Below are 27,703 nucleotides of genomic sequence, written 5' to 3'. Positions count from 1 at the left end.
GATGCTCTTGATCAAGTTGTTTATTCAGTACTAAGAAGCTTCGATTATGTTTTAGGGAAGTTCTTGCGGAGGGTTTATGACGACACAGGCACAATTGAGACGAAGGGACCAGGCTAATCAGATGCGAGCTTGAGAGAGAGGTGGCATTCTTCTACTCCCCTAAATCCAGCTTCAAACTTAATAATCAGCTTTCCCGTCTGATACAACCGGTGTGTGTAGCTCTTTTCCCCGCTACCGCGACACCATTGAGGCATTGCCGAGAGCATCCCGAGGAGCGAGTGATGCAGGCGCCGAACGTCACGGCGGAAAGTGGAGGCGGGACCGGAAAGAGGGGGAATCAAGTGTCCCTGAGACTGAGCGGGATGAGAGGTGGATGGGGTGGGGAAAGGGGACGAGGAGTGGTTTGTGCGGGGATGGGAAGGCGGCGGACGCTAGGTATGGAAACTGTATCCTAAAATCCCGGCAAAAGGATATTGAAACTGGGGAAAGGTGTCTTTTTGTTCCTTTGCCCTTCCAGAGGGTCTTGTTTCGTATGTAGCTTGTGTGGGTCGTGAGTGGCGGTCTTTGACTTCGGACTCTTCGCGGACAACGCATGATGTGTGACGAACAGCTGAGTCGACATGTCACTTTCGACGAGACCTACAACACACAAGCTTCTGTGTTCTTCATGTTTGAAACGAACTCCAAATCAGGAATATAAGTCTCGAGGCGACGTTCGTAATCGGTCTCGGGGGTGTATTTCGGTCAAAAATGTGATCAAATGTAGTTGAAGTGATACCAATAGCGACGACGACAATAGTAGCGATAATGAGAATAGTAGCGATGATAGTAACGACGACGACGACGACGACGATAGTAACGGTAGTAGTAATGATAACGACGACGATACTAAGTTATGTCAAAAGTGCGAACGTTGTGATTGTTTATGGTCAACTAAGTATACAGAGTAGGGTATTCGACAGGATGTGATTCTCGCGGCTCGAATGCCACAATAAGCTATGTACAGCGCCTCTCACAGGCATGTCAACATCGTTAAACTCCAACCAATGCTTTACTCTATCCTCCTGGCACCGGAAACGTTGGGCACACCGGTACCCTCCACCACCTTGGCGCTCACAAAGTCGTAGATGGGCATCTCGGACAGGAACTTCGTAATGTGGTGCAGCGTGGGAAGCTTCTCCCAGTCATGCGCGTCCATCTTGACGGAAACGTCGGACGACCGCGAAACGGCGTGTACCGTGGCGGGTACGTCCCGCGCCTCCTCCTCGTGCGGGACCACACACGCATACTCGGCATCGGCCTTTCCAGGCTCCCCGACGGAGGGGATGTACCTGTACGTCAGGATGCCGTAGTCCGCCTCGCCGCCGATGGTGCCGTGCTCCGTCTTCGGGTCGTCCGCGCGCAGCTTGTTGAGCCTGATGTCGGCGAACGTGGCGCCGCGCCACGAGGCCTTCACCCGGGCCGCCGTCGCGTGCAGCTCAAAGTCGATGTCGCAGAACAGCTTCGGCATGCCTAGCTCCTCGCGGCCGGAGACGATGGGGTCTGTGAGGCTCTCGAACAGCACGGACAGGTGGGTGCCGTTGATCGTGCTGCCGTCCTTCTTGACGTACTCGATGCCGTGGATGTAGAGGCCCAGGTGGTTGTATCCGCCGCCGCCGAGCCAGGACATGTTGTTCAACCTGGTGACCGAGAGAGAGGCGGCGCAGACGGTGCCTGGGGCTTTGAAGCGGAAGGAGTCGGTAGGCAGGATGGTCTCGAGGAAGGTTCGTGAGGTGAGGAACTTGACGGACATCGTGGTGAATGTGCGCTCAATGTCACCGGGCTGACGACGGCCGAAAGCGTCTTGGCGTGGACCCGGGAAGGGTCCGTAACCGACGGGCATGCGCCAGTAGAGGTCCTTCTTCTTTGACCACAGCCATCGGTTGTAGACCTTTGTTGCGTGGTCGTGTTCATCGTGGCCAAAGTTGTAGTTTTGGTAGGTGTTCACTGAGACTTTGTGAGCATATCGTGGGGTATCATCCGGAGGATCGGCTTACTCTCAACAGCTGGCGGAGCACCAGGAATTCTGTCCTTGCCGGCTTGGCGTGAGTACTCCTGAATAGCATGTGCACGGGTCAAGCGGATTTGTTGGTAAAGGCGGAGTCGTTCCGGAACGTCCTCAGGAGAAGTTCCCTTGGGCAGCACGACCGCCAGCGCGGCGCCGTCTTCCATGGCTTGACCTGCGCCCTGACCTTGGTCTTTTTGGCTGTTAGCATGAGGCATGCACTTTCGAGAATCTCAACGTACGAGGAGTAAAGGGATGGGCGGCATCTCCCAGCAAAGCAAGCTTGCCGTTCGTCCACGACTCCATTGGGTCCATGTCTAGTAGCTGCCAGACATTCACTTCATCTGGGTGCACCTTCTTGATCAATTGCAAAAGAGCCGGGTCGAAGTCCTGGTAGACCTTTAGAAGTTGCTCGATTGAGCCCTTCTTGTTCCACTCTGAAGTGTGTTAGTACTTGAAAGACAAATGTGACGTTGAGGGCATACCGTCGCTAGCTGTTGCGTGAGACTCGGTGTCGGGGTGGATGCACACAAAGTTCAACAGCTGGTTGTCGTTGCAGGGGTAGATGACGATGCGTCTGTCTGTTCCAAACCAGATACCGAGCTGGTTGTGCTTGTCGATGAGAGGAGCGGTGACGGGGTCCTCCTCGACAACGGCCCGAGGAATGAGGAAACGGAAAGCCGCCTTGCCTGAGCGAAACAGCTTGGGGTCGGTGCCCGTTACGTATTTCCTCGTCTTGGACTGAACATGATCTTAGTCTGTTGCTCAAGAACCATGGCTCATGAAAACTCACGTAGATACCGTCAGCGCCAATAATGACATCCGCCTGGATCGTCGTTCCATCCTCCAGCTGGAGTGTGCCCTTCTCCGGGTCGGCGCCAACTATCTTAGACGCAACATGCACCTTGGCCGGGGTGCTAACACCATCTTCCACAGTAGCCACACTTCGGATCTCGTTGTGGAGATAGGCGCGGTGAACCAGCTGCCACGGATGCTGCCACTGGCCCTTGTGCTTGGTGATGTCCACGTCGAAGCCGCCCTTGTTGTTCTGGTCTCGCTCTTTGAAGTGGTTCGCCGGGTTGCCACCAAAAGTCTCGGCGTAGATGCCCCATCTTCTCAGCAGCCCGTTTGAGTTGGGCGCCAGATGTACCGCCGCACCGGTCTCGCTGTTCAGTCTCGATTGTTCGTATAGCTATGTTTCTGCGATTAGCTCACAAACGAGGTGCGTGAGGACCATGAGATTCCTTACATCCACTTGGTGGCCCTGTCGTCGGAGTGCGATTGCGGCACTCAGACCTCCAATACCGGCGCCCACGATGGCAATCTTGAGGGGATGAGGATATCCGCCGACGAGGGGACTCGAATACACGCTATTCGGGCGCTGGGCCTCACCGTTGACCAACATGATGTCGACGTGGTCCTTTTTGTGATGTCTATGAAGTCTTGCGGGATATGAAACACGGACGCTTTAGTATGAAGGGTGGGAAGCCTTGGAAGAAGGTGAGTGAGTGAAGGGAGGGCTGGGATTAAAGCTGCATATGAAATAACCGCACAAGAAACCAATTATAACCCCCCCGGGCAACCAACTTATGGGAAACATGTGCAGAGAAGAGCAGCAGGGCGAGAGGCAGGGCTAGTCGGGCTTGCAGACCGTCATCTCAAACGCTCCCGCTCGGCTGCGCATCGATCGTCGCGCTCGTACTCGGCCCCTCCCTGTCCCCCCCCAGCGCAACCACCACGCTGTCTGTCACCACTCTCTCCAGGCTTCTTCGGATCGAACGCAAATTACCACCACACCCGCCAAGACCAGCCGTTCGAAGTAGTAGTCTAGCAGAGAAGAACAACCCCGAGTGCATCTACCGTTCCATCGGGATGGCTGGCTTGGTCCCTTTCCTTGGCCCGCGTGCCTCTCCCCCCGCATTTGGCCGGGCGGGAAGCCGGAAGCACGGCGGGGGAGGGACCAATTTGGAGCTTTACCGTCTTTGTCCTGCTGCTTCGCAGTAGATGGTCCTATGTTGCTGTGAAACCTCGTCCGCAACTAGACGTTGATATGCATAACAGCCCAGCGGCATGCCGGCTGGGATGGTCCACAGGGCGAATAGCAGCCGCACTAGAAATTGAACGTTGCCGAGTCGAAGGTGGAATGGCGGGTGGTGATTTGTCCATCACCGGTTCTTCGTGTCTGTTAGTGTTCCGGGGAGTTTTAGGGACGATGGAGGGGTAGCGAGCAAAAGACCGGCTTGTGGGGGTGGAGCCACTCTGTTGTCGGGTGTGTGTGCTGTCGCTGTCAGTGCTGTCTGACATGAGTACAAACAAGTGACCACCGGAGACACTTCAAGTTTCCAGCCCCCATTCTTCCTTTCCCAATTACAGCGCCAAGCCAAAGTCTTCAGTCATGTCGCCCGGCGTGTTTCGCCGATGCTCTTCGTCTGCTGCATGTCATGAGTGGATGTCTTTGACACCGCCGGACGTAGTGGGATGAAGTGAACTCAATCCCGCGAGATCGAATACCACTTGAATGGCCTCCAGGCTTCACCTTGCTCTTCTTCCCGCCTGTCGGGCTGTTTTCCCGAGAACGCACCATCGAATGCCTTGTGCGGCAAGCAGAAACGTGTCTGACAAGCTGAACTGAACGTACGTGGAACCCTCGGGATCCGTGCCCCTGTCCCTCCCGTCTCGGTCACGGCAGACAATCGGCTCCGGCGTGCTTACCCCGCCCCGATACCGCTCCGAGACACCACCAAAGCCGGGCCACCCCTCCTTCCCCCCTTCACTCACCACAACACATTTCCGGATCGGACGAACTCATTTACACTCCGCTCCGTCCGCCGTTGCCCTTTTCGCATTTTGACAAATTCTCATTAACAAAAAACCAAGGATCCACAGAACCCCCCAACATGGCCCCGATCCCCTCCGCCCTCATCACGGCCGGCAGCGCAGGCCTCGGCGCCGCAACCGCCCGGCTCTTCGCCCGGAACGGCTACAACGTCGTCGTGAACTACGCCAACAACGCCGAGCGCGCAGAAACCCTCGTGAGGGACCTCCGCGCCTCCTCCCCGCTCGCCGCGGACCAGCAGCGCTTCGCGGCCATCAAGGCGGACCTCTCGCGCAAGGACGACCTGGCCGAGCTCGTCCGCGGCGCCGTCGCAGCGCTCGGCGGCCGCCTCGACGTGCTCTTCAGCAACGGCGGCTGGACCCGCATCAGGAACCTCCAGGACCTGGACGAGAACGTGGACGAGGACGACTGGGACCGCTGCTTCAACATGAACGTCAAGTCGCACCTGTTCCTGATGCACGCCGCCCGCCCGCACCTCGACGAGGCAGAGGGCGCCCTCATCACCACGGCGTCTCTGGCCGGCGTCAAGGTCAGCGGGAGCTCAATGGTACGTTGATTACCTATAAGCGGTTTCCTCCCCTAAGTCCCCGCTGCTGGGCCGTTTTTCCCGCCCGAGGTGGTCACAGAGCGGAGCGGAGAATGGATGGAATGGGCAGGGCCACTGTTCTAAGACGTAAACAGGCCTACGCCGTGACGAAAGCAGCGCAAATTCACCTCGTAAAGGCCCTAGCAATGGCGGCGGGACCCAGGATAAGGGTCAACAGCGTCTCACCCGGCCTCCTCTTGACGGTAAGTCCATCATCAAAGACACCACCACCAACACCACATCCATCCATTAGACCCGCGTCCGCGTGCCAACCCCCACCCTCTGCCCATTTCCCGAAAAGACACATCGGCTCACTTTTGGCGCTACCGCGCCGGCGACATGACAGGACTGGGGCTTGCAGTTCTCCGAAGAGCAGCGGGAGGCGATGCGCGAGAAGACGAGGCTCAAGAGGCTGCCCACCGTCGACGACGTCGCCGACCAGGTGCTGTGCTTCGCCAAGAGCAGGAGCGTCACCGGCGCCAATGTGGTTATCGACGGGGGCTTGAGCCTCTGAACGGGCGCAGGACTATGGGAGATAATGGAGAGGGGGCAGGCAGATGGAACAGACGTTGTATCCGTAGGGTCAGGTCAGTGACTGGCTGGTTAGTGGTTACACGGACGCGGGATGGATCTCCAGGCAGCAGCAGCAACAAGCACTTGTTGGCCCCCTTACAGACGCAGTAGCAGGCAGGGTGAGCAAGTTAAGGCCAAGGGCAGGAAAAAAAAATCAAGCCAGAAACCATGAATACGGAATGATGGCCAGGTTCTAGCGCCAAGGGTCCAAGGTTGGACCGGGGCAGATGCGAGCAGTTCGTGCACTCAGACTCGCAGAGAAGCGCTCGGATTGGCCCCCACCCACCCTTACCTACTGATGCGGCCTAGGTATGTGGCCTGCGTAGTCTCGGGTAGGGGTCTTCCTCCCACATCCCGAACCCGAAAGCCACGAACGAAGGGGGTTATCAAAAGGGTAAAATAGCAAGGCGGCGAAGTTTAAAGAAGAGCTCAAAACCGCTGTGTTTCTTGAGAATATCCAGTCATCCAAGTGCCGAAACGCCGTTTCCCTCCCTTTTCCCTGCCATGCGTGGTTGTGTCGTATGCGTCGCGCGTGTGGTTACAAACAGTTGGTACAAACAACTACCTCCTCTCGACATCTTCATGCACACCACTTCTTCGAATCACTCACTCGCCGACCTCCCTGTCCTCGCTCCAATGGATATACGAGACGATCCGCCATTTCCACGACTCATGTCGTATTGCCTTCCCCCATACGAACATCGGCACCCACATGATCAAGACGGCAGTCGCGATTCCCGCCATCGCCCCGAACGCATTCACGTACCCGGCCTGCTCGATCCATGTGTTTGTGTAGAAGGACAGCAGGAAGCCGAAAAGTGCTACGAAACAGACCGACAAGTCAGCTTTTACCACACCAACATTGGACGAAACAGGACAAGCATGGGATGCCGGCACACTCACACTTGAACCCCATTACCGACAGCGTCACCTCCCCGGTTATAGGTCGGTACGCATCAATGACATACACAGTTGCGATGTTGGTGCCCTGGGAAATGGAAAACGTCACTAGGGAAGAGAGGGTGTCAGAAAACGGCAGAGCAACCAGGACACGCGGGGCCGGGAGAGAGCTTACAGAGTCCCAGGCCAATGGTCGGACAGATCCAGTGCAGCTGGTTCGCGATCCCGACGCCGTACAGGATAAGGGCCAGAGGCGTCGATATCATGGAGATGACCATGGCAGGAAGCCGCATTTCCGGATCCCTGATGCCGCCATTGCGTAACGTGAACCAGTCGGCCACCTTGTCCCCAAGGTGCCCACCCGCTGGGATACCGGCCGCGGCCCCAATGATGCCGGCGATGAAACACAGCCCGATCTGCCAAGCATCGAATCCGTAGGCGGTGTTGAAGGCAGAAGCGATATTCGAAGACACGGCGACGAGGAAACCAACAGTCACGGCTTGCACCAACGCCGCCCACAGCACAGGCGGGAGGATGATCAGACCCAGAGGTCGGAGAGACAGCTTCAGCAGGCTCTCTCGCGTCAAAGTTTTGTGAAAGATTTTCAGGGACGACAGGTAAGAGTTCTTTCTCGAGCGTGGGAGAGCGTTTTCTGCGTAGCGGGGAGCGAGTTCGCTCTCTGAGCCCACCGAACCAGGCTTGTTGGCGTCGATGGATGCCATTCGGTTCCAGTTGCTCGCCTCGTCTCGCTCGTAGGCCGTCTCGGGGAAGGTGAAGAACGCAAGCGCGAGAACGACGCCGATTAAGGCCGCAGAAACCTCGTAAATCACTCTCCAGTCATGGTTGATGGTGATGAGACTGTCAAAAGCCACTGGTCAGACAAAGTCGAAAGCACTGCAGATCCTGAAGCGAACTTACCCTGAAATCACCAGTCCAAAGCCAACTCCTGCGGAGAGGAAAGAGGTATACAAGCTTTGGGGTCGTTAGCCGGATACTGATCAACACCAGCCGGACTCTATACTTACGCCATGATGGTCCCTCTTTCGTGCAGAAAGAAGACATCAGCGATGGAAATAGGGGCAATGGTCTCTGCTGCACCAGCACCGAAACCCATCAAGATCCGCCCAGCAAGAAAGCCGGCGTACGAGTGTTCAAAGATGAGCCATATCGTGCAAACAAAGTAGATCGTGTAGCTGGCAACGTAGACTGGGCGCCGGCCAAACTTGTTGGCCATGGGCACCCAGAAGAAGTTGCCAACCCCCTGAAGCAGCGCGGTTGTCGTGAAGAAGTACGCCGTCTGGGAGATGGAGTACGACAGAACCGCATTATCCGTAGCCGCAGCCGGATAGAACTCCAGCGCCGTCTCCAGAAGAGCTATCGACGGGCCTATCACGAAGTTATCAGAGATGATGCCTCGTGTATATGGCTGCGTCTGCCGACTTACCCGCTGCAAGAAAATTGCACATCATCATGGCCACGCAGATCAACCCCGCCATGTAGTATTTGTACCATTGTGGCCTAGATGGGTCAGCCAAAGGCCCCTGGTTTTCACGATCCGAATACCCGGAAACCTACCAGTTTAAAGGGTCATTTGGGTCTGTGGAAGGTTTGGGGATCAAGATGATCTCGTTCGTAGCCTCGTCCCTCAGACGGACATTTCCCAACGTCCTTACTGGTGCCTCCTCCGGGACTGCATGTCTTGCGACGTGATCATCCATTGCTGGGCTCTGCTGTGTGTGTCTGTATGCGCCGCGAGTTGCAAAGCGGTTGGAGCCGCCCTCGTTGGAGGGTCCTCGAGGGAGGATATGGAGACCTGAGGGAGTTGCGACGCTCTTTGCAGACGGAAGAGTCGGGTAGTGTCTGAAGACTGCCCGCGGGAAGTCGGGGAGTAGTAAAGAAGTGGCTACTCCCCGGCTCAAGGGACGGCCGCGATCGATGAAACAATCGAAGCCTGAGCTATCTGCCGTGTCGATCGTTCAACGTTGTTGCATCAAAGGGAGGTCTAGACGGAGGCGCGTGGCTCTACTGGCACTCTGCGCAGACACACACAAACGGCATAGGTTTAAGCTTTGCCTTGTCGGTAGAATATTGATTGGGTTCTGTGGGGAAACAGGGTCCGGAAAATGGCCGCCAGACGCGGTGATTCGCAGAGTTGCTGTGAGGATGGGTGACGGGTGATGTGTGAGGAGAAGGACGGCAACGAGATGGTGTCGACGAAGCCAGAGGGGATTCGAGGACGAGCAAAAGGGCCACCAAAGGCTACCTACCTTGGATGTTGATGCAATATCTCAATGTGACGTCGCAGCCCAATAGAATTGAAAATATTATCCAGTGATACCTGGGATGAGTAGTGAGAGGGCTACGAGGACTATGGATGGGATATCTCCAGGATGGATGGGGATAGGTGACGGGCCTAAGCAGGAGATTGGCAGGCTCAAACCCTGCTCACCGATGCAGCTCACTAGATGAGGGAAAGACTTGGCGAAGCATGGGAAAAGGGAAAGACAGGGATTTAGACGCAGCGGCCACTGTCTTATCCGCGACTAAGGGGTTTTCGAGTTTAGGGGGCAAGTTCCACCAACAAGCCTTTCGCCAAGACATTGGACATGGTTGAGCGAAACATGACCAGAAGAAAACCAATTGGTGGGTTCTGTAGGAAGCACTAGCGTAGGAACCAGAACGGATGTCCTGGAGCATGAGCAGCAGCAGTGGCAGCAGGTGAAAAAGGACAGATGACAGACGTCGTCTCGACCTCTCGCCCCGAGATGAGATGGGATGGAGGTGACGCTGTCTCTCCCTCAGGTTCTCGGGCTTTTGTTCTCTTTGAGGGAAAGGCGGCGGCGGCTTGCTAGCCGAGGATCGATGATTCAAGATGGGGACTCCCTCGTGTCTCCCCGAACAGGCCCCGCCGCCACGATTGCACGCGTAAGATATCGGACTTTGAACAGGTCCAAGCCTTGCTGCAAGAGCCTCAAAGAGAGGAGAACTCGGTGGTGCATGAACCACGCACAGGACACAAGGTGCCGTTTTCGGCCATGTCCTCCGGTCGACTTGTGGCCTGGCAGCAAATGTGACAGAAAAGGCTGTACATAGGGAGCACCGCGTTGTGTGTGCGCAGCAGCAAAGTGTGGCTGGTGCTCAATATGGGGTAGGAAAAGCAAAAATTTGGCAGCACTGCGCCTAGCCAGAGTAACCCCGGCATGTCTCGCCTAAGGAGACGCGCAACGCGCTCTCCACGCATGGTTGTGAGTTCTGAGGTTGAAGGGGTATGGCATGCATGTTGCCGTGGACACACACTAGCAGACTAGAGAAGGTCAATAGTCCACACAAACAGAGATGGGACGAATGCTGATCCTGATCATGGTTTCTCAACCAGCAGCGCCAGCGGAGAACGAGCATTGGAGGCCGCTTCCAGGGCCGCCGGGTGGTTCCTGACTGTTGGAGAAGGTGGAACGGATGACTGCAGCTTGGCTTTCGTCCCAAGTTGCAGTGCAGAAGAGTACGGAGTACTACTGCGGTAAGTACGTAGGTAGCGCGGCCTACGTGCATTTGGCCATGCAGGATGCCGCGGAGACCGCCGTCCCTGAGATATGCACCGCGTCGACGACATGCAGCGCCGTTATCTCGTCACCTGTGGGCCGAGGGCGAGACCTGAAGAAGACGCGCAGACGAGGCCATCCTCCCGCCCTGGCCGTTCATGCCATCCATTCAGAAGGATTCTGACATGTGTCGACATGTTGGACGACAGACAAGGAACGGAATTCGAGGCCCGAGAGTGGCCCGGGGATGTTGATGAACTCTCTCGAGTGGTGTCGTTCTCAGTCGTGGCCCTCGGCGGAGCTGAGAGTAAGGAGTGTTTCAAGTGACGTTTCCCGGATCTCTGGTGCAGCGGGTAGAGAAGAAGCTTCATCATTCAAGGTTGATTGAGTGGGCATGCGAGGTTTCTGTTTCTAAATTTCGATGCTCGGTTATGGACGCCGGCGTCTCGAAACAAAGTAGACTCGTCATGGTGCTATATCGAATGGAGCGATTCTGAAGAGAGGACGCGTCTGCTCTTGTTCAGCTTGCCCCAGATGTGGCCGATGGCCCCGTCAGGTAAGGCAGAATTCAAGCTTCGTGCCACGGCTCCATGGCCGGTGGAAAGATTAGGGTTGCCGGGATGGGTTTGACGAAACTAAAACGGGGGGTGGCCGCTTTCGTCATCTGCGACCAGCTAAGCAGAGGGCGCAGAGCAGAGCAGAGCAGAGCAGAGCAGAGCAGAGCAGCAAATGCCGCCCGCCTGTCATCTGAAGTTCCCGACTTGAGGTTGTCTCGTCTGGCGCGGCGGCGCGCCAATGGCAGTTGAGAGCCGAGGGAGGGACTTGGGTCGAGTTGTGAGGATTCCGCCGCGGTGCGGGTGTTGGTGGAGGAGACGACGTGGAATCAGAGATGCAGCAATCAGATAGATGCAGGGTGAAAGATGAAGGCGGGGCGCCAAGCTCACGCTACGTGAGAAGCTCACACTAAGGCAGGAAGAAAGGGTACTTGCGGCCAGTAGGGAGCGGAAGTACCGCCGCGCTACTCCACGTGCGGGAAAGCACCTTGACGGCAGGTACCGCGCCTCAAAGACGTGCTGCGTAAGTCTCCTAGAGAAGGGTTCCATCATCAGAGATTTAGTGGACGACGTCCTATCAATAGCGGCTTAGTACCGTAGGTCTACTGGAAGTGATGTGCCTCTGTACCGCGGATGGTAGCTAATCACACCTCACATGTGGGTCCCTCATCGGAGGGTCCCATCGCACCATTCCTCTTCGGGATTTCCGGCCAGGCCCTGGGATGGCACGGATATTAGAGCCTACGTAACGCTCTTTTCCCTTTTTCTCTGGGTCTGAGGGACTGAATGGATGCTGGCACTGGCTGGCCTTGTTCACATCCATTTCTGATAACGCTGCAACGCGTGTGTTTCTTTCCCCATCAAACACGTCTTCACGGGGGATACCTTGACACCTTGACACCTTGACACCTTGACACCTTCCAAATGGACGTCGCTTGCCTGATGTCCACCCTGACGTCCACCACGAGGCTCACCTGCTCACAATTCCCAGTGCCTCTTCCTCGCCGTCCGACTCTCGAGCGCCTTGCGCGTGGGGATTTGCCGGGGGAGGCTGCGAGGGACCCTGGATCATCACTAGCCATGTTCCCCGTTGGCTTGCAGTGGCGTACTTTGTGCGCTACACGCTTCCAGTCGCTGCACTGCGCTTGCTCACCTTCCAGGATCACCAGACTGTTTCTTCTCAGGTTCCTCCTCCGTCGCCGGCCGGCGGAGAGGACCTTTCCGCTACTCGATTCTGAACATCCACACTCAATTTTGTTTGTCTGGGTCAAGATGCCCTTCGCAAGTGTCGAGGACCCCGTCCCGCCCGCCAAAGTGCGGCGGTGAATCGGACTCAAGGCAATTGGCGCCGTGGCTTGCCGTGTTGGCGCGCGTCCATTAAGGGCCACGAGTCAAGCATGTCGACTCAATTGACTTTTGCCGCAGTGCTCAGTGATCGCTACCTCAAGGAACCTTACACGTGTAGCCGAGCGAACATGCGGCAGGCAGGGTCCTTTGACGAGATGACAGCACTTTGCCTGAGACTTCCTGGCATTCCAGCAACAAGAGACGGACCATCGCATCGACCATGGACCTTGAGATGGGTTAGAGTTGACAACCGCTGCCGCCGGCTCCAAGACTGGCTCGACTTGGCTACAGCCGCTCAAACACCATTGGAGGGACCTTCAGGTTTCGTCCACGGGGCGGGCATCACTAAGCGGCCGGCCTCCACGCCTTCCATGGGACATGGCTGGTCTACGGAGGTCTGCGGATAGTGGTCAAGGTTGAAGAGTCAAGGGTGCCTGCCGCTTCGGGCGATTTGCAGATTATCCGATTTGCTCCAATATGGATGGATACTGAGGTGCATCCATCCGTCCTCCACATGGGCAGCGATTGACACTTCGGATTCCTGACCTGTCCGGACTCTTGTCGACATGGCGATCGAGCCTCGGGCCTTGAGCCTCGGGGGGCCTGCCTCGGGTCCTGTCCTGAGCTGCCATCAAGCGAGCTGCGCTGCGAGCTGCCGGGTCGTCTGATGGCGATGGTGATGATGACGAGGATAGTCGTCGGCCCTTTCAGCCTCACAAGTGCGTCAAGATCGACAGGTGGTGTGCTGAAGTTCAGGTCCAGGCACGCCCACACGCTGTCCATATATGCTGGACCCTGCCTATTGACCGACGGGCTGAAGTTCACTGGCACGGGGGGGACAAGGACAGACAGATTCATCGGATCGTGGCCGTGCGCGTGCGCGTGCAAATCAAGATGAAGATGAAGAAAGAAGACACACAAGAAACAGCAGCTAGGCAGTCCAACGATGCGATGCGGAAAAGCCGCGACGTCGACGTCGTCTCAGTGCTCGGCCGTTGAAGGATCCTTGCGACGCCTCGCCGGGATCTGGGTCCCATTCTCCAGTCGCCCTGCATAACTCCAGACCTGGTCGTTCCACCAAATGCAACCAACGACCGAGTTTTGGGTTTCGAAGCTCTGGCAGCTTGAGCCTTACCCTTTTGAGGAGCAGCGCCGGGCAGAGGATGACGAGGCCACCCCCGATCGCTGTCCTGTGGTCTCTCTTGCGCCGTGCGCCGGGCGGCTTAGTAGCGCATGTAGGGGCGGCCCTCGCAGAAAGACGCTGTTTGGCCGTCATGGCAATATACTCACCACCGGCGGTCGACGTACTTTGATGTGGCGCTGAGAATAATACCCAGAGTACCGTGATTTGCCTGACGCGGCACCTCACCACCCTCTCCAGGTTTCCAGGTTGCTCTCTGTTTTGTTTCTATGGCCTTTTTGCCTTTTCTGGTCCCGCTTCGAGCCGCAGCTGCTTTTCTCTCGTCTGGCAACTTGCCTTGCCTTTCCTTGCCCTGTCCTGCCTTGTCTTCCTTAGCTGGGACCTTGGACCCTCGCATAGTGCCAGTGCCGCCGTCAAACCCACGTCTGCGTTGCTCATGCGCCTCGTTGAGTGTCCGCACTTGCATCTCCATCTTCACACCCCCAGGGCATTTTCCCAAGTCCCAATCTCAAAGTACGTACCCTGTTTTTTTTAGAGAAAGGTTTCCCGCCTAATTGTTCCTTTCTTTCTTCCCCGGTCCCTCCCCTACGCTCCCCATACCTTTAAGGTACGGTACCTACCTACCTTACATCTCTATCTGCCTTACATTACATTACCTTGCCTTACATACCTTACCTGCCTTTGACATACCTTAACTCTCAGTCTCCAGTTCCAGTTCCAGTTCCAGTCTGAGAGTCAGAGAGCCACGAGTCGAGTCGAGTCCGGTCCAGTCCAGTCGAGGGTCGGTTACTTTTGCCTCTCACCTTTGCCTCGCTATATCTTTCCACGCCTTACCTAAAGGTACAACACCTCCCCTACCTCCCCCTACCTGCCTACCTACCTACCTTGCCTTACCTTACCTTACCTTGCCCGGGCATACCTTTGCCTTTAAGGTCTCCGTCCAATACACATACAGCTCCTCCCCAGACCAGATCAGACTGGCAGCCACCAACCAGCCCAAGGACGTAGCTGAACTGACCTAAGCTAAAGAAGGGATCAAGCCCACCCATACCTTACCTCAAGGTGCCTCCGACTACCAACTATCTTACACACCTACCGCACACGCCCCGAACATCAGGTCCTCTTCTGGCCTTGCAGTTCTTGGCTGCAGCCCGCCCGATTCGCGCCGCTGCTGCTGCTGGTGTTGTGCACCTACCGGTACTGGGCTGTCTTTGCACTGCACTGCACTGCACTGCGCTACCCTTGGCTCTCTCTCATTTTCCTCCCATCTCCTCTCCCGACTTCCTCCCACATCGGATCTGGATCTGTCCATCCTGAGGCCAGGTAGCAGAACTTTTTTTCCTGCTCCCGCAATACTTTGTTTTTCCCCCTTTGTCATCTCGCTGCCGACTCTCCCGCCCGTACGGCAGCCACCCAACTCCCGTCCTCATCCCCCCGAACCGCGTATTCTTACCGCTCCCGCTCCGTCCGGCGCCGTTGGCCAACATTGCGGCCAATAGCCGGACCCGCTCCGACGTCACTACCTTAATATCTTCCTCTGCTGGACGACGACCACCACCACCACCACTACCACTGCTGGTGTACCCTCGAACTGCAGAGCCGACCTCCCGGTACCGACAAGCAACGAGTTTGCGTTGCTGATTCCCCGAATGAATTCTTCCAACAATCTCCCGTTGGCCTCGGGGCCGTCACCGTCGGCTACCATTGTTGTCTCAGCTCCAACTTTCGCCCCGAATCCGAATGCTCCCTCACAGTCTGTCTCGCCGTCCCCTGGACCGGCCGCCCAACAAAACCAGCAGCAGCCTCCGTATCCCACTTCCGCCCCGGCCAACCAGAGCCACGCCGCGACAGCCAGCCTTTATCAGTGTGCCCATTGCCAGCGACGGTATTCTCGCCCCGAGCATCTCGCCAGACACATCCAGACTCACACTCTCGGCAAGCGTTTCGCCTGTCAAATATGCGGCAAAGCATTCGCCCGCCAGGATCTTCTGAAGCGCCATGTCACTAACCACGAGAACGACAATGACCCCAACAAGAAGAGACGCCGGACAGACACCTCGCCTGGTGCTGGTCGCGTATCCCACGCCTGCCGCCCTTGCGCTACCGCTCGTGTCAAGTGCGAAGAGGTGAAGCCTTGCACCCGCTGTCGCAATCGCAACCTCAACTGCGAGTACTCCTCAACCGAAGCAGGCTCTGCAGCCGCCATGCACCTCCTCCACCTGTCCGGAAACCCCAACAACACCACAACCTCCACCCCTGGCTCGCTAGCCACGTCTCCGTCCCAGTCCGCATACGACAGCAGCCCCTCCGCCGCGTACCAGCAGCCTCCCCAGCACCATGCCGGTCTACCAATGAACATGAACGGTCAAATTGCCTCGGGGCAGCACATCAAGGCAGAAGGCGGTCAATTGCCGACCCCGGATAACGGCATGGAACCTATGCCGAACGCTATGCCCGTCAATTACGAGATCGGCGCACAAGGTGTCGATATGGCTATGCCCTTTTCCGATTTTCTGCAGAACGTCATATACGAGCCGGGCATGGAAGCGTCGAGAATGGCCGAAGCGCAAGGTCTCGCCGTCCTGGACTTTTGCGACAACTCGAATCTGGAGCTGAACGAGGTGGACTTCGGGCTCCTCGATCACTGGAACATGGATCACATGAACCCTGGCTCAAACCAGAGCTTTACGCCGCGCACCGATGACTCCGTCGACCTGGTTCAGATGCGACAGACACTCGTCAAGGTCTGGACCGACTCTCCGTGGCAATGGGCGCCCAACAACAAGGACTCTGGATATGTCGAGCATGGCAACTTTTCCGTACCGTCGGGCGACACCACCAGCGCGGCCTTCCAGCAGAGCCGCAGCAAGCACCCGAGGATCGTCAAGGACAAGCTGGACCAATCTGGCCGGGACCAGATCTTGGCCATCGTCCTGCAGACTTGCAAGAACGACGCGATCATGACGCGAGTCGCGTCCTCGTTCCCGTCGCTCGAAGTCATGGACAGCCTGATTCACATCTACCTGGCTTCGCATTTTTGTCAAACGTCTCAATGGATTCACCACGGCTCGTTTTCCATGAACGCACAATGGCCGGAGTGGCTTGCGGTCGCAGCTTCAGCTGGAGCTACTCTTACTCCCGTGCAAACCTTGCGCAAGTTTGGGTTCGCTCTCCAGGAGGCGGTCCGTGTCACCATTCCGGCAAGGTTCGAGGATGCCAACACCACGATCAAGAACCTGGGTCTGGTCCAGACGTTGATCTTGGGCCAGGACATTGGTCTCTGGAGTGGCAACCGACGCAAGATGGAGATCGCCGAGTGTCACCTCATGATCCCAATCACTGTAAGTAATGTTCTCGGCTTCTCCGTCCAGGATAGGGTTGCTAATGCGCCAACAGATGATGAGGTATCGGGGCAAGTTCCAACGAGCATCGTACCCCCTTGTCGAAGTCAATATGTCCGATGAAGGCGAGGTTTTGGAGAGGAAATGGAGGGCCTGGTGCGAGCGTGAGTCGTGGAAGAGGTAAGCATGCTGGTTTCCAACCCAGGATACCCTTGCGCTAACATATTTAGACTACTTTTCCACTGCTTTGTGCGAGACGCTCAGACCTCCATGACAACCCTCACCAACCCATCGATGTCGTACTCGGAGCTCACCCTTCCCCTCCCGGAGGCTAAGGAGATGTGGTTTGCGAAAACGGCAGCGGAATGGAAGATGCATTACTTGGAAAAAACTGCCGGGCAAAGCAAACGGCCCCCATCGATCGGCGACCTATTCCGGGATATCAACCTCCTGGCGACCAACCGCCAACGCCTTGATTTGCAATTTGCAATCTCCATTTACCTGCACGGCTATTGGGCACTCATTCTCGAGTACCTCCAGCTTTGTTCCGTCTTGCGTACCCGGACTTGGCTGAACAACACTGGGGGCCATTCGGAGGAGGTGCTGCGCTCGAGACATGCCGAGCTCTGCAAGGACCTGCAGGGCTTCCTGCATGTCAGCACGGACTGGCACGAGATGCTTTCAACGCAGGAGAGCTTGGTTCTGCACCTCCTGATGATGAATCTGCACTTGTCACTAAACGACTTGCAGCTGTTCTCTGGCAAGGAGGGCGAGGACCAGGCTCGTCGCGTTTTTGGCGACCTTCGCGAGTGGTCGCAAAGCGCCGAAGCTCGCCAGTCTCTGTGGCACGCTGGCCAGATCTTGCGCCAAGCCAAGATGTTCCCTCCAGGCCATCTGAAGGACTTTTACGCTGTAGCCGTACACCATGCGTCTCTGGCGATTTGGACGTACGGAGTTGTGACCAAGGCGGTGGGCAACAAGCCGACGCCACAGACCGGATACGAACAGGAGAACGTCTTCCTAGACGGCACTGAGTCGACCGTTGTACACCGCTTTATCGGCTTCAACCAAGGTCGTCCAGTAATTTTAGGACCCATGAGCAGAGCGGGCGCAACCGAGGCTTCGGTCGACGACCCCAAGGCCTGCATGGAAATCGCCCACGAGATCCTCCGGGCCAACTTCAGAGACTCGACGGACACGCATCCGCCGATTGTTGAGAATCTTTGTCTTCTGATCAAGCAGCTAGGGCACGCTGCTTGGGCTGTTGGCATGTCATGACATCTTGCTTGTTTACGAATATCATAACTACCACTTATTGTCTTTTTTACCTTCTTCCTTTTTACATCAATTGGCGGAGTCTAGAGCGGGCGGGCGGATGGATGGATACCCATGTACCAAAAAGCAATCCTTTGGCGTATTTGGATAGGGTTATGTGCTTCGTGATGAGAAGCTCACCCATCGAGTTGCATCAGTCTCAATTGACGACTTCATGACCGAATGCTCTACTCCTATTGGAGGGCCCCCCTTTTGACATGCGTGACGTTGTTTCAAACCTTTCAGCAACTTTCAGTTTCTTCTGAACATTATGCTTAGTGCTCAGACGGGCGGGCCCTTTCTCCCCCTACCAAAGACAAAAAAAAAAAACCCTCGCAATACTGCACCTGCACCCGCATGAGGCAGAAGTCAATCGGACCCTCCGAACTTGTCTGGTTGGCCTTGAAACTGCTCGGACTAGCCCCACGAAAGACCTGCATATGAAGTCCAAGGGCATCCCAACTATATGAATGGATTCAGACGGAAGACCCCGTTCACCGACGTTAGCGAAGGCAGACTGTCCAACTCTGTACCGCAGGGGCCTACGCGGACTGCTCCGCTTAGGGGGCTTGCCTGCTTGTTCGCTGCGTAAAGGCATTCGTATACTCAGTACAGAGAATGTAGTAAGGCAGGCTTTAGACTCGCCGGGATAGCCGGTTACGCAACCACACACTCCATTATGATGGGCAACTTGTTTGCACCGCCTCCCCTAACAACTCGCCCTATAGGGCTCTTAACGTTGTGGGTGGTATGTGTGTCTGTGTGTGTTGTACTAAGTAAAAAAAAACGCGCCTGCCAACACGTGTGCTCCTACGTAAAAGAAGGAGATCCCAGCTCGTTGCTGCCCATATGCCGCGAGTCATATGCCCCCTCCCCGGGATCATAGCTCTTATCGGATGTGTGCTATTAGTTAGGCGTTGTCGGGTTGATGAAACAGCGAGAGAGGTAGAGACACAGAGACAGAGACACACAGAAAGAGAGACAGAGACCGAGGGGGGTTAACCCATCCATCGGATCGGATCGGGTCGGTAAGAATGGGGGTTTCTCTCAACTCTCTCCGCGACTGTATGCTCATAGGGTGAGCAGAGGTTTTGCAATTGAGTTTTGAGTTTTTTTTTTGTTCTAAAAACCCCCCGGCGCGGCGCGGCAGGAGTTGCACTCAGACGAACCCCCAACGGCCGCCGCGACGAGGAGAGAACCCGAAACCGAAGCAGTCAATGCCTGTAGCTGGTTTTAGTAGCTGGGTTTACACTACTACGCTGTATTCTTGCCGTTGTTTTTAAACACCGCAATATGGTCTCCTTCGCTAGTCTAGCTATTTCTCCGGCTTGGCAAGAAAAGGGCGCTGAGAGGGCATCTCGAACCGAATCTGGGTTTCAAATTATATCATAGGCCGTCTCTAAGCTGTAAGCTCTATTCCCTACCCTCTCCTCCCCTCCCGTTTCGAGGAGAGGGTTGTGAGCTTAACGATAACGGAGGGAAAAGGGGCTCTAGCTGTGATGTCAGATGCCAATTCTTGATTCCACATACCGCCGGTCCTTGCGCGCGCGCGCGACGCTCTATTGGTGGCCGCGGACATGATTAAGTCCGCATAGATTGTGTCCACTGCCAAGGCCACCGCAGAGACTTTCCTAACCAGTTTTTTTTTTTCTCGGGAGAAACTTTCCAATCATGGCAGATTCAGAAAGAAAAAAAATCTACAGCCCGCAGTACAGATCTGATGCCCGCAGATGACCGACTGCGATCTGTGGGAAAGAGGAATAGGGGGATCGGGTCGGGTATCGTCCTTCCGGCCTTGGAAGGTCGGAAATGTGCGCTGATCATCTTTGTTCATGCAGCATGTGTTCGTCTTGTCCGGACCCCCTGAGACCCCTGACGCAAGGACGGGCCAAAAAAAATCCATGGAGTTCTGGAAGATCGCCGTTCTTGTTCTTGGGTCGCGTGTCATGATTCGCGCCGGGATAATCTATGTGACTTTTATTTTTCCGGATCATCCAAGGCGCCCCCAAACTTTGTGGTGTCAGTGAGTGGGAGCCGGTGGTGCTAAAAAATCTACAGACGACTACTACAACTGATTCAGAGCCAAGACCCTACGTCGTCTCGACTGAATCGGACCCATTGTCCAAATTTCGGGGCTGCACGTGTGCTTCGCCTCGCCCAGTTTCTTTCATATGATGGTATGGTCAGGGAACCAGGAAAGTGAAAGGGACAGGATTTTAGCCGCCATCGCCAAGGGGACTGATCCTAACACCATGATAAAGGTGTCCACTGACAACGGTGCCGGCAGCCGTACACGGTACGCCCGCGCAGATGCATCGTGCCTTGGAACGCGGAGCATGCCCCGAGATTCGAAAAGATGGTAGTCGGAAGCTGTTCCGATGCTGCTGCGACCAAGGAACGAAATTTGAGACCACATGGCGTCGCTCGCGCCGGTGGGAGGATCCAGCAAAGTAATCACGGGCAGTCCGGACACACTTATATCAATTGCTCAGGGTTAGGGTTGTCAAAGGCTAATAAGAGAGCCGTGACATCCGACGTACTCTGCGATGAATTTTCCGTGGTTTCCGGGAAATCCGGCCATCAATCCAATGCATTGTGGTCAGGCCTGCGTTGTGGTTTGCTGCTCACATGGCCAGTCTCGAAACCTGTGCCTGCGTACTCAATTATTCCTATCGGAGACAATAGTAGTAACGACGGCGACGACGGCGACGACGACGGCAGATAATAGCCCTAGAAAAAGTAGTCAACATAGTATTGGAAAATAGGCGGTCCCATGCGCAGTCATCCCATCTTCTCTGGGTCGCCTGTGTTTGATCCGGCCAAATGCGACATCAACCAGCACGGACTGAACGGGGAAGCTTTCACGTAGGCGGATCAAACCGAACAAGCCCATCTCAGAATCACAAAGTGAAGCCATCGCGATCTGAGGTTGCAGCTTGGGGGCTGGATACTTGAAAGTTTAAACAGACAAAAGTTCGTCCCAAAGGCAGGCAGTTCCTGCCGAACCCGTTCGTTACCTGTCACCCGGTATTTGTCCTGCAGTGGGCTCCACTTTTGACCGGGAGAGGCCGATCCACCAGTCGCCGCCACGTGGGGCATCTGATAGGGATATCGGTGCCTGCCTGAAAGTGAAGGGACCCTCCAAGATGTCCAGCTCCTTCATTGGGCGGTCGCACCACCCAGAGGCCCGCTGATGCCGTCGTTGGACACGAACCAACGCGGCTCCGAGGAGAACGTCATCCGCTGGTTTCGCAGCGTTCGCATTCACCTGGTCGGTAGCTTACACGTGAATGTGCTACGTATGCTGCCTTGCGCTGCGCGTGTGTGTAACGATTCACGACCCAAGGGAGGAAAATTGCGGAGGTTCGCGATAAGGGTGCAAACTGCCTGCGAGCCTTCGACATTCACGTCCCGCTTTCCTCCGTCCCGGCCCGAGTCATCCGGAGCAGCTCGATCGTGAACATATCTCGCATCTTCGTCAGCGAGAAGTAACTGCTGCCAAGAAGAAGGAGAGAAAACACGATCACGATGGACCGCATCCTCCTCAGCTCGCCCGTCGAGCCTCGCACGGTGGCCGTCGTCGCCACGACGGTCGTCGCAACCATCTCCCTCCTCTCCCTCGCCCGCCTGGGCCTGTACGTGAAATGGAGCTCCTCGATTCCCAGCCCTCTCAAGACCAAGATCCCGGAGCTCACGAGCGAGGAGATCAAGAGACTTCACTATCGCCCCGATCACTTCCCGGGTGCCCGCGATGTCGAGACGCCGGTAAGTACCTCTCTGCTATCTCCGCGACGATAAGAAGACTAACGACCCCCCAAGTACGGCTGCATGCGTGTGTATGAATGGGGCTCAACAACCGGCCCCAAAGTCATCCTCATCCACGGCATCAGCACATCCTGCATGACCCTCGGCCTCATCGCCCACGCCCTCGTCGCCCGCGGCTGCCGCGTGATGCTCTTCGACCTCTTCGGCCGCGGCTTCTCCGACGGCGTTGGCGACCTCCCCCACGACACCCGTCTGTACACCACCCAGGTCCTCCTCGCCCTCGCCTCCTCCCCGCTGGCCTGGTCCGGCCAGAACTCCATCAGAGTCATCGGCTACTCCCTCGGCGGCGCCGTCGCCGCAGCCTTCACGGCCGCCTTCCCTGACATGGTCGAGAGCCTCGTCCTACTCGCGCCGGCCGGCATCATCCGCGCGGCCAACTTCGGACACCTGGCGCGGCTCACGTTCCAGTCAGGCATCATCCCCGACCGGATCCTCGCCTCCATCACGGAGAGCAGGCTGAAGAAACCCCTGGCCCCGAAGCGGTCCAACGTTGTGGAGGACGAGGACGACCCGGCGGAGAAGCTCGTCGACGTCGCCGCCGCCGAGGCGTCCTCTCCTGACGGCGGCGACCTCCCCGTCGAGCAGGTCGTGCGCCAGTACATCTCCTGGATGGTCGTGAACCACCGCGGCATGGTCCCCGCGTTCATGAGCTGCGTCAAGCACGGCATCCTGACGGACCTGCACGACACGTGGCGCGCCCTGGGGAGGAGGAAGAAGGGTACCACGGCCGTCTTGATCGGCCGGGCGGACGAGGTCATCTTCGCGGAGCATTACGCCGAGGACGGGCTGCCGCTGCTGGGCGGCGAGGAGAATGTGCACTGGAGGGTCCTCCCTGGCGGGCACGATTTTGTTATGACCAAGAAGGATTGCATCATGCGCGAGCTGGATGTGTTCTGGGGTATGAAGGTGCAGGCGTAGAGTTAAGGATACCCAACTAGAGGCATGGAGCACACGATAGACACGAGATGCATTTTTGTGGCGGCTGTTTGGCTGCGGATTCGTCGACGTTACATTTCTTTCAAGCGGCGGCACTCGACAGGTATTCTTTACGAACCAGAATCAGTAACAGTACTAGTGGCAGTCTGCCTCTATGCAACTCTGCCGCAGATCATTTGATGATCTTGATCTAATGTGTGAGGTTTGTGAAAAGTACAACGGGTGTCTACATGAGAAGCGAGGGGTATTCTGTCCTGACATCAAATACTCAAACACGCAAACGCCCACCATCCATCCGCCGAGTGGACAATTTTGCAACTCTAGCGATCGAGCGCCTGGCTGTGACACTATGCATTTTGTCAGTACAAATCTTGGATGGTTCGAGAATAATAAACTTACCATGTGCCAGTAAACACCCTTCTTCTTCAACAGCTCCGAATGGCTGCCCTTCTCCAGCAGTCTTCCCTCCCCAAGCACGAAGATGATGTCCGCGTTTTGAACAGTCGCCAGGCGATGTGCGACAACGACCATGGTACGTCCTTTTCCAGCCCGTTCAAACGCAGCTTGGACACTCTTTTCGCTCTCGGAGTCCAGAGAGCTGGTTGCTTCATCGAGAAGGAGGATGTTCGGGTTCCTGATCAGTGCGCGGGCAATGGCGACACGTTGCTTCTGGCCACCGGAGAGTGAAACACCCTTACTGCCAATGTTCGTGTTGTAACCCTCTGGGAGGGATACGATGAACTCGTGGATTGAAGCATCGCGGCAGACCTGGTGTAAACGCTCATCGGTGACGGAGTTCTCATCCACGCCTAGCAGGATGTTCTCTCTGATTGTTCCCTGGAAAAGTGTCGGCTCCTGGGCAACCAATGACAGGTTCTTGCGGTACTCATAGACATTGATATCCTTGATGTCTTTGCCGTTGCACAGAATGGCGCCCTTTTCGACGTCGTAAAAGCGTTCCATGAGAGAGATGATACTCGTCTTGCCACATCCAGAGGCACCAACAAGCGCAGCAAACTGCCCCTTCTCAATAGTCAAGTTGAGTCCCTTGAAAACCGACACATTTCGCGTCGGGTACTTGAAGTGAACATTCTGCAACTCGATTCGGACGCCGCCTTCCGTATCCGGGATCTGCTCAGTCACTGGAATAATGTCCTTGTTCCTCGAGTCACGCATGTTGATGATGCGGTTGGATGCCCCAGTGACTTGCGCCGCATTGGGTCCGAAGCTGAGACCTTGACCGGCAGCTTCAGCTCCTTGGATCACAGCCATGAAGCAGACGAAGAAGTTCTGCGGGCTGTACTCGCCGGAGGCCAACAAGCGGCTGCCATACCAGAAGATGAGAGCTTGGCAAGCCATCGAAATCGAATCCGAGAAGCCGAAGACAGCACTGGTCCACTTCGCTTTTCGGAAAGCGTGGCTGACATGATCCTTGAGGAGCTTCTCGTAGCGAGTACATGTGACGCCCTCCAAAGTCAGGGCAGAAACAGTTCTGAATGCCCCAATGGATTCTGAGGCAAACTTGGAACTCTCCGCGAAAACAGCGGCATTCATCTTGTCGAACTCAATCTCGTACTTGAACCGAAAGTAGCCTCCCGTTAATCCAATCGGCATGGTAACGCATAGAGCCACCAGGGCCAGTTTCCAACCAAAAGCAAACGCAATGCTGATGGCTCCGACAATGTTCAAGATTGCCACGTATACCATCGCCATGTTGAGACCCAAAAGCTCTTCGAGCTGCTTTGGATCCCCAGCGACTCGAGCTGTCAAGCTGCCGTGTGCGTTCTCCTCTTCGTCGTAGAAAGATGTCCGTTGGAACAGGATCGCCTCAAAATACTGCTGTCGATATGTGGCACAAATGAAATGAGCCAAATGGGTCGCGACGAAGCCCATGAAGAAGTACGACAGACCAACTCCGATCGCCAAAATAACCCACATGAGTGACCAAAAGTTGCTGTCGCTGCGAATCTTATCAGGGCCATTATCCGGATTGAAGACGACGATGACTTTGGCGAAAAGCCATGCCTGCAACGGAGTGCCAGCTGCAGCACAACCCGCGAAAACCACAGTCAGAATACAGAGGAGCCAACGACTTCTCTGTTCATAGAGTAGTCTGCCAAAGCTCTGGAACAGGTTGCGGTTGACAACCTGCGTCTTCTGTCGTGTGCTGTCTGCCTCGGATCGCGCAGCGCTCTTTTCGCGGTCGAGGATTGCTCCCAAGTCCTCTTCCTTGTTGTCTGAGTCGCTGTCTTCCGTTTGGTCACCGAGCGAAAGTTGCTGAGCGTGCACAAGACCATAGTATACGCCTTCGTCGTTTTCCAAAAGACTTTCGTGTGTGCCTTGTTCAACAACTTTTCCTTTCTTGAGGACCACGATCCGATCGGCCTGCTTAATGGTAGACAGACGGTGGGCAATCGTGATAGTTGTACGATTCTGGGATATCTTATTGAGGGCAGCTTGGACGATTCTCTCGCTTCGGACGTCGATGGCGCTGGTGGCTTCGTCCAGAATGACAATTTTCGGTTTTCTGACGATGCTTCGGGCAATGGCGATGCGCTGACGCTGGCCGCCGGACAATTTTGCGCCACTGTCGCCGACTTGGGTGTCATATCCCTGGATTAAAGTCAGTATATTGGGCCGTCGAAAGGAGTTCAGATAAGAAGAGGCACTCACATCTGGCAGACGATCGATGAATTCGTCGGCAAAGGACTCCTGGCAAGCTTCCTTGACGAGTTCTCGCTTCTTTTCCTCGGTTTCGTGTTCCCACTGAGAGCCAATAAGTCCATAGGCGACGTTGTTGAAAATGGTGTCGTTGAACAGGAATGGTTCCTGCTGGACCAAGCCGATCTGCGAACGCCACCATTTGACATCAATATCGTCAAGAGCGTGTCCGGATGTCGAGATTGAACCGGCGAGCTCAACGTGTGGACCGGTCTCCTCAGGCTCGGGCTTGCTCTCTTCATCGTCCGACTCTTCCTTGCCCTTCTTCTTGTTCTTCTTCTTCTCGGCCTCCTTCTTCTTGTCTTTCTCGATCGTCTTGGCGATGACATATTGATCCTGCAACGTGTACCATCGCTCGATAAGGCCCACGATGGTGCTCTTGCCCGAGCCAGAAGGTCCAACAATAGCTGTCACCTTGCCGGACTCGATTGTCAGATTTAGACTATCAAGAACCTTGACGTGGGGTCTGCTCGGGTACGCGAAGGTGACGTCTTCGAAGACAATGTTGTCGTTGGCCGATACTTGAGGTTCTTTCAGTTCTCCCGTGGTGGGGGCGGGAGCATCGATGACAGTGAGGAACTCGCATGCAGCTACCATTGCCTTGCCGATAGCAAGCAACGGGGTGCTGATTCGCTCGAGAGACATGACCACAAGCATGACGGACATGAGCACACTGCATCGAAGGTTAGCACGAGGCGAGTGACCGTCTCCTGAGAAGTTGCACTTACATGATGACTTCGCCTACTCCATCGACTCGGCCGTCAACCCAAGAATGAGTGCCGTACCAGAACGCAAGGCCAAACGCAGAGAACAAGGCAAAGAACTAGAAGGAGTCAGCATTCAATTCGACTTGTACGCAATAGATTGACGCACAATAAGGCCAAACTGGAGGGCCAGTAGAGGGGCTGTGAATTGACCCTTCCGTTTCGCCTGCTCGACAAAAACTGCGTAACGGGCAGCAATACGATCTTCCGCGCCGCACGCAGTGACCATTCGAATACTGGAAAACGCTTCACTAGCGACAGCAGATGCCTTGCCCTCTGCCTTGGTCATTTCAGAATGACCCTTGATGATGAAAGGCAGAAGGGCTCCCAGAACGACCAGAATGAACAAGATGCAAGAGGCGGTAACCAGCGTCAAAGCCCAATTATAGGTAAATGCGATAACGATGGCGGCGATGATAGTGCCGTTGAACTCGAGGAAGACTCCAAGCTTTTCGGAGATACCAATCTGAAGAGTGTTCGCAGTGGACGTGCTATGGAAATTATATTAGCTTGGCTCTTCCTTTTCCAGGTGCAGCACCCCGCTACCCAGAGGACTTGGGCTCACTAACATGGTGCTCGATGCCATGCCTGGTGGCATTGAATCAAGGACGTGAATTGTTTGGCCAAAGAGTCTTTGGAGGTAATGGAGGCGAATGGCAGACGACAATCGGATCCCTATCATTCGAAAGGCGAACTTGTTGGTATAGTTGAGAGCGAAACGGGCGAGGAAGAGAATGAATAAGTACAGCGCCTGGCGGTCTGCGGTCTTCCTGAAGTCGTTCCGTGCGGCCTCATTTTCTGCTGAGAATGCATTGAAGTCGTTTACAAGCTGTCCAAAGATGACTGTGTGCTGTGTTAGAGACCAGGACGAAAGTATGTTGGTGAAAGCACACCTTACTATTCATCAGAGGTAGCGTGATTCCGGCGGCGATGGAAGCCAGGCCGCCGACGATGTACGCCAAGATGTCCCATTTCGTGGCGTATGTAAAGACGCGGGCGTAGTCCTTGAAAGTAGGTTCTCTCTCAGGTCTGACCTTGGGTTCGGGTGTTGGTTCCGCATCGCTACTCTTGACAGACTGGTCGACAGCCTTCTTTTCGTCCACGACGGCTACCACGGGCGGAATACCGTCCGGCTGGGCGGTATCCTTGTTGATAGCTTCCATGCTAGGTTAATTTCGTCGGGCAATTCAAAGTGACATGTTCTTCGACGAAGAAAAAGTCGATTGGAAGGAGAGAGCCAGGATCGGTATGCCGATGATTGAAAGGTGAAAGAAGGAAAGAA

The 27,703-nt window shown here is 55.7% G+C and overlaps 6 protein-coding genes across 6 annotated transcripts; 3 read left to right on the top strand and 3 right to left on the bottom strand.

Moving 5' to 3' along the window:
• Nucleotides 1-1,051: 1,051 nt before the first annotated feature.
• Nucleotides 1,052-3,449, bottom strand: OpS4-8 (FAD-dependent monooxygenase OpS4; the record flags this gene model as incomplete). Its single annotated transcript, XM_032032301.1, has 6 exons — nt 1,052-1,986; nt 2,037-2,237; nt 2,287-2,481; nt 2,530-2,785; nt 2,838-3,236; nt 3,294-3,449. The coding sequence occupies 6 exons, from the start codon at nt 3,447-3,449 to the stop codon at nt 1,052-1,054; spliced, it is 2,142 nt and encodes a 713-aa protein (XP_031888499.1).
• Nucleotides 3,450-4,941: 1,492 nt separating this feature from the next.
• Nucleotides 4,942-5,980, top strand: CGGC5_v000576 (Granaticin polyketide synthase putative ketoacyl reductase 2; the record flags this gene model as incomplete). The annotated part of the gene is made up of 3 exons (XM_032032302.1): nt 4,942-5,427; nt 5,562-5,669; nt 5,813-5,980. 3 exons carry the CDS (start codon nt 4,942-4,944, stop codon nt 5,978-5,980), a joined length of 762 nt encoding a protein of 253 aa, XP_031888594.1.
• Nucleotides 5,981-6,645: 665 nt separating this feature from the next.
• Nucleotides 6,646-8,657, bottom strand: CGGC5_v000575 (putative MFS-type transporter; the record flags this gene model as incomplete). The annotated part of the gene is made up of 7 exons (XM_032032303.1): nt 6,646-6,860; nt 6,943-7,047; nt 7,115-7,797; nt 7,858-7,911; nt 7,965-8,325; nt 8,384-8,457; nt 8,515-8,657. The coding sequence occupies 7 exons, from the start codon at nt 8,655-8,657 to the stop codon at nt 6,646-6,648; spliced, it is 1,635 nt and encodes a 544-aa protein (XP_031888595.1).
• Nucleotides 8,658-15,169: 6,512 nt separating this feature from the next.
• On the top strand, nt 15,170-18,139 carry CGGC5_v000574 (Early growth response protein 1; the record flags this gene model as incomplete). Its single annotated transcript, XM_032032304.1, has 3 exons — nt 15,170-16,861; nt 16,917-17,041; nt 17,092-18,139. The coding sequence occupies 3 exons, from the start codon at nt 15,170-15,172 to the stop codon at nt 18,137-18,139; spliced, it is 2,865 nt and encodes a 954-aa protein (XP_031888588.1).
• A 3,564-nt stretch (nt 18,140-21,703) lies between these two features.
• Nucleotides 21,704-22,918, top strand: serhl-1 (Serine hydrolase-like protein; the record flags this gene model as incomplete). Its single annotated transcript, XM_032032305.1, has 2 exons — nt 21,704-21,940; nt 21,995-22,918. 2 exons carry the CDS (start codon nt 21,704-21,706, stop codon nt 22,916-22,918), a joined length of 1,161 nt encoding a protein of 386 aa, XP_031888589.1.
• A 338-nt stretch (nt 22,919-23,256) lies between these two features.
• Nucleotides 23,257-27,584, bottom strand: BEA3-1 (ABC transporter BEA3; the record flags this gene model as incomplete). The annotated part of the gene is made up of 7 exons (XM_032032306.1): nt 23,257-23,283; nt 23,336-25,549; nt 25,610-26,330; nt 26,386-26,480; nt 26,531-26,912; nt 26,991-27,264; nt 27,320-27,584. The coding sequence occupies 7 exons, from the start codon at nt 27,582-27,584 to the stop codon at nt 23,257-23,259; spliced, it is 3,978 nt and encodes a 1,325-aa protein (XP_031888590.1).
• Between the last annotated feature and the right edge of the window lie 119 nt (nt 27,585-27,703).

This window comes from Colletotrichum fructicola, assembly GCF_000319635.2.
Source record: "Colletotrichum fructicola Nara gc5 chromosome Unknown KSG_Nara_v1_contig01, whole genome shotgun sequence".
Classification (NCBI taxonomy): Eukaryota; Fungi; Ascomycota; class Sordariomycetes; order Glomerellales; family Glomerellaceae; genus Colletotrichum; species Colletotrichum fructicola.
This window is presented reverse-complemented; position numbering and strand designations above follow the sequence as displayed.